Source organism: Fukomys damarensis, unplaced genomic scaffold, assembly GCF_012274545.1.
Source record: "Fukomys damarensis isolate Sample0158 unplaced genomic scaffold, DMR_v1.0_HiC HiC_scaffold_28, whole genome shotgun sequence".
Classification (NCBI taxonomy): Eukaryota; Metazoa; Chordata; class Mammalia; order Rodentia; family Bathyergidae; genus Fukomys; species Fukomys damarensis.
The window spans coordinates 10,095,234-10,110,467 of NW_022900940.1; the positions used below are offsets into that span (position 1 = coordinate 10,095,234).

At 33.4% G+C, this 15,234-nt stretch overlaps 1 protein-coding gene across 7 annotated transcripts in view; it reads left to right on the plus strand.

Annotated features, from left to right (window-relative positions):
• Positions 1-15,234, plus strand: part of Cntn6 (contactin 6) — a 291,448-nt gene that overhangs the window by 242,580 nt on the left and 33,634 nt on the right. For all 7 annotated transcript variants that reach the window (XM_033757030.1, XM_033757032.1, XM_033757034.1 and 4 more), the window contains one exon: positions 3,290-3,417. In XM_033757030.1, coding sequence (XP_033612921.1) covers positions 3,290-3,417 — 128 coding nt within the window. The remainder of the gene's footprint in view (positions 1-3,289; positions 3,418-15,234) is intronic.

Here is a 15,234-nt window from a genome sequence, read left to right on the forward strand (position 1 = left end):
CTCAAACTCACAGCAGTCCTCCTGCCTCAGCCTCCCGAGAGCTGGGATTACAGGCGTAATTTGTTTTTAATGCCAGTGGAGCCTATACATAATCTAAATAAGACTATTCTAATATCTTTCATTGATATTTCACGATCTACGCACATACTTTTTGAATATTCTAAAAGAATAAAAATAAAAAATTTCAGTCTTTTTCTTCCTCAGTGAATGTTACAAAGCTGTCGATTAAAATGTTCCATGGTTTCTGACGTAATTTCTGATAGACCAAAAATGTCAATTGCGTTGCGCAGCACGGATGATGCTTTTTCATTTTCTTTTCTTCTTTTACATTTTCTTTGTTTTTGGTGTTTGGAAAAGAAAATTGGATATTATTACAGGTGAAAGAAGAACAAAATATAGGGGAATGTTTCGATATTTTAATACTTTACAGCATGTTATCATTATCTGCTGTCGGAATTCTCTCCCTCACCTCAAGCGTATTTATCCCATTGCTCTGCTACTTTCTGAAGGAGTTCTGGAGGTTTTCCTTCACCTGTGTCACTACTAGGAGTGGTCGAAAATGAAATTATGTAGGTTGTATTGGCCACTACTCAATGCTTTCATGCTGCTGGAAAAATTCCTACCTGTAAATGGAGAGGATCCACACAAATGTCTCTCACATTGACCTCTTCTAATTGAACCCAATAAAATATCTGCCCAGAAGTTTGCTCTACACTGGAATACCTCTGTGTCTGCATCGGTTTGGGAATAATTCAAGTCTTCGTGTAAATTGGGATCCATTAAGCTGCACATTTCAGACAGTAAATAAGATATCAGAGATCTGCTCTTGTAAATTAGTCTAAGATAACATTTCTTTCACAAATCCGATTATATGCCATTGTGCATTCTAAAATCCAGATGTGGCACTTTCGACTCATGCATAGAATTTAGAATTCTTCATGAATAAGCCCCACGTCAGAAGCTGGTTTCGTATAAATTGTAGTTGGCAGATATTGTCTGTTTCAAATTGGGTAATTAATGATATTCGCTACATTTCATGTTATACACATACTAGTAAAGATGATATGTTTTCAGTCCAACAAAAATGTTTTGTTAATTCTAATGGGTGTGACACACGTGCAAAATATCTTGCCTTTCTTTTCTTTAAAATGTCGTAAAACATTAGTGTGTCATGACTTATTTTGGTGAAATCTGTATTATTCACTGTTGTTTTAGAGCCATTTTTACAAAGTTGATTAAATACATTTGTAATACATAAGTAAGGAGTCTAAAATTGGACAAATGCCTTTATTTTTCATATTGTCTCTTATTAAAACATTTGATTTTTTTTTCAAAAATCAATCTTGGCATTTTCCTTTATTAAAAGTTTTGTTGATGCTTGCTTCAGATTGTTTCTGAGTGTTAGAGAAAACTTAATGGAGACCATTCTATGAATGACTGCAACTTCTAAGATAAATACCACTCCTTTGTGTACTATATGTTTTTAAAAAAGCAAGAAGGGAATTTCAGAGCAATTCATTCTTATGCAGTGCTTGTTTTTCTCTTGTCTCAGATCCCCAAATGGGGGAACAAGCTTTTGTCTGTACATTTACTGAACTACTGAACTAGTTCTAATCTTACTGCTTATTTTGTTTTTCCCATCAGTTTATATCTTAACATGTTCAAAGACTACAGGTTATTTTATGTAATGTTCTTCAGCTTAGATTTACTGATGTTACATTGTCATTTTTACATTTCCTGGAAGAGAACTACATAAATGATATTCTTTATTCTCACAGTGTCAATGTGTTCAATTCCTGCTGATGTTAACTTATAGTTTACATGCTATCGGATTTATACATTGTAGACTTAAAAATGAGTTGGTACCAAACCCTATGAGACATAATGAAAATAGTTCTAAGAGGGAAGGTGAGAACTGTAGATGCACACATTGAAAATAGTAACAGTGAAACAAAGCAATATTTACATATATGTGTCTGACTTATTTCACTTAAGAGGATGGTCTCTAGGTGCATCCATTTAGCTATAAATGTCTCAAGTTTATCCTTATATATGGGTGAGTAGTATTCCATTGTATATATAAAAAAAAACAACACATCTTCTTTACCTATTCATCAGTTGTTGGGCATTAGGTTGTTCCCAAAATTTAGCTATTACAAGCTGTGCTGTTATGAACTGAAAGTGTAAAAAGGGACCAAAATGTATAATAGATAATGTGAAATAGGAGGAAGAGTTCAAATAGTAGGAAGGGGCACTAGGAAGGGGGGAGGAAGAAAAGAAGAAAGGAAAAGGGGAAAAATAAGAAAGAAAGATAAAATGGTAACAAAACTTCTGTAAATAAGGAAAGGAAGAGAGGATTGAAAGGAAAGGAGGGGGTCTGGGGATTTGGCTTAGTGGTTCCACTGCCTGCCTTGCAAGCACAAGAATCTGAGTTCTATCCCCAGTACCACCCCCCAAAAAAAGAAAAGAAAGGCAAGGAGGAAAATGGAAGAAATAAGAATTAAAACATTTCACTTACAGATAAAATTCCATATGATGAATATAATCATAATGTATATCTAAATTGTACCAATAAACTTAATTAAAAATAACAAATAGAGTGATAATAAATAAAGTAATGATATATTTATATAAATGAAAGGAAAGAAAGGGAACATAGAGGGTGGGGAAGACTGGAAAGAGAGGAGGTGGAGGGGAAAAAAATGATACCTGATATGTATATGTATCAGTTCTCCCACACTGAATGTGCTTATTAGGTACTGCAAAAATACACTAATAAAATGGTCGAGATAAAAGAATATTAAGTCCATCTTATCTGTGAATCTTTTATCTTTTGACGCTTCTTTGCTCCTTTGGGACGGGACATCTACATTTAATCATATGCATGGTTGCTTTGACTTTCTAACACTGGAAATTATCATATTTGTTCAGAACTCTCTTGTTTGGTCACTAAAAGAGCTACATAAGACAAGATGTCTTATTACTTCTTGTACAAAACCACAGAATATACAATGTCAGGTATGTCTCCAAAGCCAAATTCAATTTTCAACAATGTGTTGACTTTTCAAAATACACAGTAAATAGTTACTTTCTTATTCATTTATCAAGTTGGCATTATAGCATCAAGTACTGAAAAAAACAATAAGTAAAGTTATAGTGTAGTAATTACAATAATACAATAATATCATATGTATATATGACTTAGTAATGCTTTAAGGTGAAAATAAGCAGTTCTGATTTGTTGATATTGACTAACTTTGCTTGCATTGCTTATATATTTTCTTCTTAGAGTGTTTCTCCTGGAGGATGGAAGCCTCAAGATCCATAACGTTACCAGATCAGATGCTGGACCGTATACATGTATAGCCACCAATCAACTTGGCATTGCAAAGAACACTGGCAGTCTCATTGTGAAAGGTATTTATTCTCTTCATTTGTGCTTCATTCGATGAGAAATGAGTATCATGACACCTGTTACTAGTACCAAACAACTTATGTCAAGGAATATGTGTAAATATTTGATAAGTTATTTAAGAGTTCTGTTACCATTACCATACTCATCAACAGGATACATGTTTTGCCAGTAGAGTACCATGGTAGATATTAATACTTCAGCAGATGAAGATGCTGTTGGTGTAGAATTTGACAGAGATGAAACCTGCACCTGATACATTTGGATGCTTACAGTTGCATTAGTAGATGGGGCCAAGGACATTTTGATAAAGTCATCGCATAATGTACTTTGGTTGAGGGTCATTCAGAAGTTCTCATTTTATATGGAATGGATATACATACAGAGAGAGGTGCCTTGGTTTACAAACGTAATAGTTTTAAAATTTGGGGGAAGATGGCTGTGGTCATGTTTGTCACCCACTGAAGAATTTGCAAATGGAAGCAAAATTTTGCTAAACGTTTTTCTTTGTAACTAATTTTTTTGCAAATAGAAGCATTTGTGAACTTAGGTACTACTTTATATAATATATACTACATATGTATTTTAGACAACATATATTATATGTTATGGCTATCAAATACATAACCAGTTCATTATTTGTTTACCTCCAAATACATAAGTAGTGAAATACAAAGTCTTTTTTTCTTTTTCCATTAAGTTTATTGGTACATTTTAGGTATAAAATAGTTATATTCATTTTTGGGATCTTGTACCTTTACATGATGTATCTTGGTTCTTATTTTTCACCTTTATCTCCCCTTTTTTACTACTGTATTTACTGTAGTGATCAGTCTTTTTTCTAAAGACAAAGCATTAAAATTACAGTGTCTATTTGAGTCATTATTATATTTTCTTTATGGTAAACAAATAAGCTCATATAATTTTGGGTGGTAAAAATCCTTACTCTTTTAAGACTTTTAGGCTGTAATCAATCTAAATGTACCTACATTTATCACCAAGGGACATAATTAGTATTAGAATCGTCTGTGCTCCATTTTTGCTACTTTACTTTATGAATCTCAACTCATAAAACTAGTATATTTACTGGAAGTCATGCCACTTCTATCATTTTTTGCCTCTTGGATGATAAAAATTACTGTCTTGATAAAGCAGACTGAGCAGCTAATTAAGCCCAAATGATTAAATTTGGCAATTGGTACTTTCTTATCTTTTCTATTAAAAATAAGTATATTCAATAAAATATAGTTAGCTCCTAAACTTCAGCTATTATTTAAACTGTTTCATGGAAAATAAATAGATACCTTTATCCCTCAAAGATATTTCTGCCAACTTGTCTCAAACATATTACATTATGTCGACAGTTTTCTGAAACACTCTGAGGAAATGTGACTGATAAAACTTGATGTGTCAAAATTCAATCAGTATGGCACATTTTGAAAAAAAATCACTTCCTTAACATTGTATAGTCATCAGTTTTTAGGATTGAGATGGACTTTGTTGCATGATGTATGCTATGACTATTCTCAATCGCAGGATATTTCTGTGGTAATTTATGCAATGCTTATATACAAAAGAGTGTGAAACTTTTATATTTGAAGAAGTAACATGTCTAAAATAGAATAGGATTTAGCTCAGTGGTTTTGCCACCTGCCTTGCAAGCACAAGGTCCCAAGTTCTATCCCCAGTATCAAAAATAAAATAGAATGGGAGAGAGATTGCAGTATTTCAAATTACGAAGTAGGTAGTATACCTTTATTATAGCAATAAGTTAAAATGTGGTAGAATTAATTCTTTCAAGTATGGATAATTCCAGGGGCATTAAAATAGGAAATAGGAAAGACAACAGAAATCACTGGTAGAAATCTATTCTCTAAAAGATAATTTTTATAGAATAGTGGTTACTTCTGTCAGTATCATCCAGAATTCCATACCACTGTTTTGTTGCTAAAATATGATACTGAGCATCCCTTCACTCGGAAGACCACAAATAAAAGCTCCAAAGGGAACTGTGATTGAATAGATTGGACTGAATTAATAGTTTTTCTCAAATTTTTCAAAATCCTTTGGCGTCACATTACTTGTTGTACTATTACCTGAGAAATTTAGGATTAGTCGGACTAAGCTTTGCTCTGAGAACTGTGGATGTTTCAGACACAGCAGTGCTGCCAGGCTTTCCGTGAGACAGGTTCTTTGCCCTTGCCATGGAAGTAAGTTGGATTTAGGATATTTTATAAAGCACAGTATAACCCCCAAGTACTCTACTCTCTACAAGGATGAAAATAATTAGATTATTCAGTTTAAATTACATATATATATATATATATATATTTATTATCTATATAATATATATATAGATGCATATATACAGTGTCACTTAGTTTTAGCATTCTTTGCTAGGGTTAATGGAACAAAATATCTCAATCTGTACTTCATCTGTCCTTCTCTTTCTTCCGCTGTAGTGCATTTCACTTTCACCTAAACTATATAATTTACCTACTTATTATGTTTATTGTTTTCTATCTTCCCTTCCCTTCCAGAACAGAAACATAAGCAGGATAGAAATTTCTGTCCACTTTAACCAGTGGTGAACCACAAGTCCTAGAACTATATTTGACCACAAGTCAGGTACCATATCTGACCAATAAGTATTGATTGAGTGAATGAAAGATCATTAATTACACCCCTTAATTCATCAGGATAATTTCCATCCTGACTTCTTTGGTCCAAAGTCTAATGTTTTTGAGTTTTCAATATTTAAACTTCTTGAAACACTGTGCAAAAGAAAAAAATCATGTAAAGGAAATAATTTTTATGTGTCTTTGTTTCCCCTTTTTAAGATTTGCAATTATATGTTTCTAGTAGACATGAAACTCCTTATTCTAGTAAGGAGGTAAATATGAAGCTACATGAAAATCCTACAGACTTCAAAGGCAGAACTCCCTGTTCTTGCATTTATAACACCTCCTCGGAGAGTAATTTACACAAACAAAGGGGCACTTGTTAATATAAATGATGTCAGCGTGCATGATACAAAGTTAGCTTAACTCATTTATATTTAAGCATAGAAAGGAAATTTAGGTTGGGTATATTTTATCTGTCATGAAATATCTCCACCTTATTTAAAGAATTTTGGAATCTTTTGTTTTTTTTGTCATTGGCAAGAGCCACCCTACACAATATAAACAGATGTACTTAATTATTCAAATATATAAATAAATAGAATACTTATTTTGTGTACAGTATGAATAAAAACACTTTTAAAACTATGCTTTACTATCTTTAATCTTTATTAAGACCTGTCATTCACAACCTCTAAATTAAACTACTATCTCCAATTCCCTTTCATACTGGAATGCTAAAAATATCACTGACAAGGAATTACTATTTTATAACTTCAAATCTGAAGCTTTTGTCTGACAAAGAATATTAACAGTGTGCATTCCATTTAGCCATTTTCTTGATCACTGAGTGTACAGCCGTCTAGTTGTTAAGATGGCTTAATATATGTGTGTGTGTACATGAGTGTCTTTTTCTCACGTATAATGTTGATCTCATTGTCCTTACAGAGACAAATGTAATTTTGTTTTCAAAACAAAGTCAACATATAGTAACCTTAACAGTAATAGAGTGGTAAGGAGCAAATGAGAAATTTTACTAAAGCTGATAAAACAATCATCTCTCTTTGAATTTACTTATCAGCATCAGTCATGCAAGAAATGTTGTTGTTAGATAACATGTAAAAAGATAATAGTTACAAGAATAAGATCTTTTCCGGCTTAGTTTTTAGCTGATATGGCTTATCTGTGTTAAGAGGATTCTGAAGTTATCTGCACTGTATGTCAGAAATTTCTACTTCACTAATGCAGTGGGATAAAGCAATTTTCCATTCAAACAATGCAAGTACAATTAGCAGCAGCCTTGCCAGATTCTCACATGTAGCCCAGGGTAATTTGAGGACATGTTCCATAGGCACTGAAGATTGAAAGGAAAAAGAGCTTAAGGGTTTTCATTTTGGAGGACTTTGATTAAAATTACATTTTATACATACACTAAGAGGTATATGAAAATCACATAAAAAGGGAAATTATTTGGTCTGGCATTTGGAAAATTATTAAAAAGCAGAATAGCAGCAGGCTATAAAAATGATCTTGTTTGCAGGCAACATTTGTTTTTGTTTCCCCACTGGAGAAGTTTTGGATGTTCAATTATAGGCCTCATTGCTTCAGCATTATTTTCAACTGAAATGTCGGAACTTGGAAAAGCATATCTAATGTGCAAATTAAGTTTATTGTCGCTCATTTAGTTGTTTATTCTTTGTGATAGAAGTCTTTATTATACCAGCATACAGAATGGCCTATTCGTTTTCTCCAGCAGAATGAGAGAACTCATTCTCTAATATTGGTCTACATTTGCCAAGAGAAATACCAAAGACAGATAGATAATTGGAGGATTTGTGGCTTTAAATGGTAGTTATAAGGCTTTGAGGTATCCAACCCAGCTTTATCAAGGAGTCCAGCTTAACTGAGTAAACCAAAAGTATAAAATTTCAGAAAAATGTAAGACGTGTTAGAATGCATTCATCATTTTATACAGGGTGAAACACCAGAGAAGTGTCTTATAACATCTTGCTAACATCTCCCTGAAAATATTCAGCTTCACACTTCAGTTACCTATGGAGAATGATTTAAAGCATTTGATTGAAAGACTTTATTTCAGAAATTACTGATGGCGAAAATTATTTTTAAGGTGTAGCTATATATAATGAATTATTATACCATTCAGAATTAAAGTTTTCTTTCCCTTTCCTGTACTGCAAATAATTCTGAGTGAGTTCTTGAAACTTGAATACCAAAGTTCTTCAATAAAAATATGAAAACAATGAACCACAAATGGCATAATTGATAGTGTGAAATAGGAAGAAAATGGCTAAAGGGGAAGTGGGAAGGGGAGGGGAAAGGAAATAAGGGAAAAGAAAAAATGTGAAAAGGGGAAAAATGGAAACAGTCTTTGTAAATAGGGAAGGGTAAAGGGGGTGAAGGGAGGGCAAGGGTATGGGAGAAAAATAAGAACCAACATACGTCATGTAAAGGTACAAGATCCTAATGATGAATGTAACTGTATTGTTTGCTTTAAATGTTCCAATAAATTTAATGGGAATAAAAGAAAACAATGATCCAAAAATATATCAATCTTAAGGAAACACACTAATATTAATATTATTTTGATCTTCAGACAATTTAGTCTTTTAGGAAATGGAAGACATAATCATTCAGGTTAAATTTCTAAGTGCCAAGCAGCTGGTTTTAATTTTTTCCTTAAAGTATATTACATAGTAAACAATGTTCTGTGTAATACATAATGTGCAAGATAGGTACTAATGCATTCTAAATTAGGACTTTTTATTATTCAAACCATACTTTACCACACAGTTTAAACCTGTTATTATTTAGAGTTTTATATTTTATTAATAATGGAGGATATTTACTGAATGTTTTTGTTTGTTTGTTTTGGTGCTGGGGATCGAACTCAGGACCTTGTGCTTGCAAGGCAGGCATGCAACCATTGAGCTAAATCCCCGGCCCTCCTTTAAATCTCAAGAATACTGAGTAGATGCAGATATTACCTCATCTTATGCCAGAACAGAATGAAACGTAGGTAATTAAAACTTCTTGTCTCTGGTCCTAGTAAGTAGGAGGTCATTTTTTTTTCTTCCTTTATACTTTGCAGCTCACTTACGAAACAAGAAATGCATAAGACAACTTCATGTGACATTGTTTGAAAGCACAAAGGAAGCAAAAATGCACAAACTTACAGATATTATTAGTACTGTACTTCTTCCTCAATACTTGAGCTTTCATTGATTAGCATTCAATATTTTTTATACATTTAGGGAAAAACAGGCACTTACAAATTCTTAAGTACACACTTTCTGAGTTTTTGAAAAATGCACACCTGTGCAACCAAACTACACCATGATATAAAACATAACCATGAAGCTAGAATTTTCCCTCTTGTTCCTAACTGACCTTGATCCACACACCAATCCAAGAAAGACCACTGTTGATTTTCTTCCACCTTAGATTTCACACAATTCAGTCTTAACGATGAATATTCCTTTGTGTTTCCCTTCCTACACCCAGCATAAATCTCTAGATATGCGTATCACATTTTTATGAAAAATAAGCCAAACAAAACTTTGACCAGTGGTTGTTCAGTAAAAAAGAAATAATGGTAGACTATTATGTCACATCATTTACAGTTTCCCTTCCGAACTTGAATGCACTTGTAACTCATTTGTGCCCTGAAGAGTTTGTTAGAAATTAGAATTTTGCTCATTTTTTTCCTTGACTTCATTCTGACCCTAAAAGAAATAATTAGGCTACTCTGCTTTTTAGGCATTCTATCCCTAAATCTTTTTGTGTTTATCTCCTGTTTTTTTTTTGTTAATGCAATAGTGTGTGTCATTCAAATGTAAAAGACCCTCAAGTGCTAGCTGTGCTTTCAGTTTATGGATCTCAAAAACTCAACGAAGCAGTCAGTGACTGTTTTTATGTCCAAAAGAAGAGTGAGATTGGAGGGGGTGGCAAAGGAGAAAAACATACTGTGATAAATTAAACTGAGCCTGATTCTCTACTGGCTTTTTTTTTGTCTTTCCTCACTGTAATATAAGAAGTTCAGGAAAAAAAAAAATACTCGTTTTCCACTAGGACCATTAGCCAGACCCAAAAAAAAAAAAAAAAAAAAAAAAAAAAAAAAAAAATTAAAAATTTTTTTTTTTAAAAACAAAAAAAAAAAAAAAAAAAAAAAAAAAAAAAAAAAAGTTTCCAATGCTTTCTCCTGTAAAACTATATAAGTAAGTATTCAATCCCATAATTTACCACAGCCTAGCAAAAAGTTATGGTTGGAGAGCAATCTAAGTAAACATTAGCTCTTCATAAGAACAGTGGAGAAGCAGGCATATCTATTTCATCAGGCAGAAGCTGTAGTTAAGGCTCCTGTTGAATACATGGCAAACCATGATTTGATTATTTGTTCATACAGAGGATCTATGTTTACATTTTATAGTATTACTTTTGCAGCCAAATATTTAGTGTGATCTTGCTTATGTAGTATACTTGTGTTACACTTTGACCTCTCAAAATGTGAATGCTTGCTTACTCTAGACTGGTTCTTTATTTATTTCTGTTACTCTTGTCTTGTTGGTAGTCTTTTAATGTTTACTGTAACTGTTTTTGGTATTGAACTGGAAGATGAAGTGGTAATGGTTCTAACAGGTAAAACTGGAATATATTGACCATGATTACTTTGTATATCAAAATTAAATATATTTTGCCTATGGTGAATAGCAAATGCTGCTTGTAGATTTTAATTTATATAAAAATATGCCTGATCACATAATATTACACTTGGTTTAAAGCATATCAAACAATCTAATTACACTTGGCTTAAAGCATATCAAACAATCTAATAACATATCAAAACAATCAAATAACACAGGAGTGTTATTATATGTATGAATTAAATAAAGATTAAAAACTTCCATTTCCCTTTTGCTAGAAATAGAGAAATAAGACTCCATTATACTGGTTTCCTTGTTTGTTTATTTGTTTTGCTGCCCACATTCTGTTTCAGAATATTAACTTTGGTATTCTTCTGTTTGCTTTCTGTTGTTTTGTCCGCTTAGTTTTCTAGGGATTTGAAAATAAATTTCTTTTCCAAGCCTTTCTCAGTTGTCTCCCTTCAGGATCAACCTGGTCCTATGTGCTAGTTAGAGCTCTGTTGCTTAAATGCCATGCTTTTCTCTTTTGTAAGATGCATCTTTATTTCTGGTAGATTAAATCTGATGTGTTTATTAAAAATAATTCAAGAGAGATACTTTTTTGAGAACTTCATGTTTGAAAATGTGTTCTCGGCTTACATTTGATTGATGGTTTAGGTCAAAATAGAATTCTAGCTTAAAAAATTATTATTCTTCATAAATTGAGAAATGTTATTCTGCTCTGAAAGCTGAAGCCATTTTGATTTCTGATCTGTTGTGTGGGACATCTTTTCTCTTTCTTTCTCCAGAAGCCTGTTTTCCCCAACATTCCACAGTTTCAGGATGATGTACAGTGGTTTAAATCTGTCCTCAGCCATTATATGAGGCATTTCGTGGGCTGTCACCCTAGCAACACATACGTTGCAGTCCTAGATGATCTTATTGAATAATTCAGTATTTTATTTCATTCCTTTTTCTGAAATTCCTATTATTTATGTTTATTTTTTACTTGTTTGTTTGGAGAGGGGATCTCACTAGGTTGCCCAGGCTGTTCTAAACTTTGATTGTTCCCCCTTCCTTACACTCAGACATCTTGGATTACAGGTGTGCACCGTTGCATCAAGCTTAAAAGCCCTATTATTAAAATGTTATGTTTACTTTATTGGCACTCTGTCATATCTATCAGTATGTCTGTTTATAATTTACTCGTATGTGTGTGTGTGTGTGTGTGTGTGTGTGTGTGTGTGTTTTCCCTCTCTTGCTATCCATGTCATTGGTTGTGTGCTCTACCTTCTGAGAGATTTCCTTAGCTTTTTCTTTGAGGCTGTTTACTCATTTGTTTGGTTAATTTTTTTTTCTTTTTGTTTTTGCTATGTTGTAAAAATCTTCCTCAGTATCCTTTTTTTTATGATTATTCCTTTATAATGCCTTGCTGTTTTCCTCTCTCTCTGAAAGTATTGCTTATCACATTCTTCTAGTTTATTTTCCCTGAATAATGTGTTTTTCAGTGCTGCTTTCTTTGTTTCAATCCCTATTCTTTATTAAGAAATATAGATATCTTGTGAATGTTAGTTGTTTGCTTATAGTTAAGAAGGGAACACTAAAAACGTTATGAGAGTTCTGATCAAGTTTGGCGGTGTAGTTCTGTTGCAGTTCGTATTAAGATGTCCTAGATGGGCTGTTTGCTTGGGAAATTTCTATGGACTCTATATTTAGATATTGTCTCTTGGGCTCATTAAGTTCCTAGGATAACTGTCTCTCTGTTTCCTGTGTGGAGAACAAAGATACAGCTTCCAGAATCAGAATGAGTTGAGTAAGATTACAAAAAGTGGGCCTCAATGGTTTTGTGTAAATCTTTTCATTTCTCTGTTTTCAGTGATTCCCCTATGTTCACTTGTGTTTTGTTAACAGCAATTTAAATAGCCTCTGTTTGACATATTATGTTAGTCAGCTTTATATCAGTATATATTAAAAAGACCTTGGGATAATAAACTTGAAAAGAGAAAATTCTTATTTTCACTTACTGTTTTAGAGATAATGGTCTGTGATTGTGCAGGTGAGCTCACTGTTCCTGGCCTTGTGGTTGAGTTTTGAGTTAGCAATGATGGAAGTATGTGCTAGAAAAACTTTTCACTTCATGCCCAGGTAGCAAACAGAGGAAGAAGAAGCTGAGTCCAACCTCCCCCTTCAAGGTCATGCCCTAATTGCCTTTAGATTGCCTAATAGGCCTCTCCATCTAAAAGATTTACCACCTCCCAATATTACTAAGCACCAAAGAGCCCAAGCCATTAATACATGATCCTTTAGGGAACACAATTCAAACCACAGTACATCCCCTCAGAAAAATAATTTTTCTATCTCATGATGAACTGGGAGAACCTTCCAGAGAACAAAAATCCTTCCTATCTGAAAGCCCAGAAGAGAGATTAATATGTTTTCTTGACCTTTCAAATCCCCAGCATAGGATTTTTGTATAAGTCAGTTAAAAATCATTCAACTTCACTCAGTTTCTCAGATTTTGCCTTCTCTTTTGATTGCTGTTTGGTAAATTTATCTCTCAGAATTTTTTTTTTCTGTTACTCTTTAGTAGAAGTTATTTTGAAAAATTGAAAGTGAACACCAGAATCAATTATATTCACCATGATATTGTATATACTGCTTTTTATGGTGATATCATTTTTCTCTGCTAATAATTAGAAAGCTCAGTGTTGGTTCTTAATTAAATAAAATGCACTGAGTAGTGAAGAAAGCACAGATCAGATGATGGGCCGTGAACTCATATTGTTCACTTGTGTAGTACATTTGCTTCACTCTCCCACTTAGGTACCTAACTCCAGCAGTAATTCCCCTCTTCTCAGCAAAGTTGTCCCTCCAAATGACAATAAAGTAAAGCTGATTTCTTCCAGAGCCTGAGAGGATCACCTTTATATTTTTTGAAAGAAAATTGTATTTAAGTTGCACCACACTTTATGTGTGTACAAATACATGCACTCATAAAGTGAAGTGCTTACTATAGTCAAATTAACATGCCTATCTCCATCTCCTCACATGGTTAACTCATCTGTATATTTGTGGTAAGAATACCTGAAGTTGACTCTTAAATAATTTCTAGTACATAATACCTTATTACTGACAGTCTCCATGCTGTACTTTAGCTCTTTAGAGAATCTTGGTATTTGGCCACAGCAATGAAAAGCTTATTAACTTAAGCATATAACAAGGATTGGTGGATTATATGCAAGTACTGTTTTTAATTATTTTTAGAAACCTCCATATTATTTGTCATAATGTCTGTCTCAGTGTGTGATGATGGTGGTGTTGAGAATGAAAGATTATTTGGAGATGGACCTAACCTGTGATCCCACAGAGACATGCCAGGCTATTTTGTGGTTGTCTGTATCCCTTTACTTCATTTTCTTGAGCCCACATTGGGCACCGCTTGTCACGATATGTCACCATGACAGCATAAGAAGGAAAGATTACTTGGAAATGAGACTTACTTCAATCATGGAGAGGCACAGAGGGGCTGCCTTAACTGAGGGAACCCAGGAGTTCCTGAGATGCCCAGGAGTATCACTGAAACTAAGAAATCTTTGGCTTTTATTTAGATTATCGGTGTAAGAGAAAAGAAGAAGGAACGTGGTTTGGGAGAGGAACTACCTCAATGCTAGGCAATTTTTTGAGGGGAGAGAGAAAGAACAATGGCCAGACACAATATGTTTCACTAAGCTAAACTTCTTGTTTAACCATTGACTCCTCACTGAGTTTGCCTACTTTTGCTCACAGTTTAATCATTTAGTCTTCATAGGGCTTGCGTACTTTTGCCCCACAGTTTAAACATCTACTCCTCAGCCAAGTCTTCCACACCAACAGTGTACAAGTGTAAGGATCCCCTTTTCTCCACAAACTTATCAACACTTAGCCTTTGTCTTTAACAGCCACCCTACCACATGTAAAGTTTTTATTTGCATTTCCCTGTTGGTTAGTGATATTCAGCCACTTTACATAAACCTGTGGGCTATGTGTATATTTTGTTTAGAAAAATATCTACCACTTTTCAGATCTGTATTAAAGTAAATTTTAATGAAGTTCTGCCAGATAGAAAGAACATAATCCCAATTTCAGGCATGTGGATAGAAGAGTTAAAGTGCAATAGAAAGGTTTAAAATATTACAACCTTTATATGTGCCATAATTTGAGACTCTCAAGAATTAGGAAAAAGACCAAATTTCTAAGTCTTCATAAGTTCACTAGTGAGAGAAAATATCAGATAATATTTTACCTGTTTGGTGTGCTATTTATACACTAGTTTATTTTGGCATCTTAGAAAAAATTTCTAAAATGCTGTATTGATAAATGAAAGCAGAGCCCCACATTTATACTGAAGAATTATAGGATTATTTTTCGTATACATATCTGTCAATTATTTGGCAGTATCTTTTTACAGTTTTTCTGAAAACTACTGCTGAATAATCACTATTCACAGGTAAAGATTCCAGCCAAGCTAAAAGTGTGAAAAGAGGAACGGGTGACCAAGAAAATGTTTCCTATGTTCGCGCGT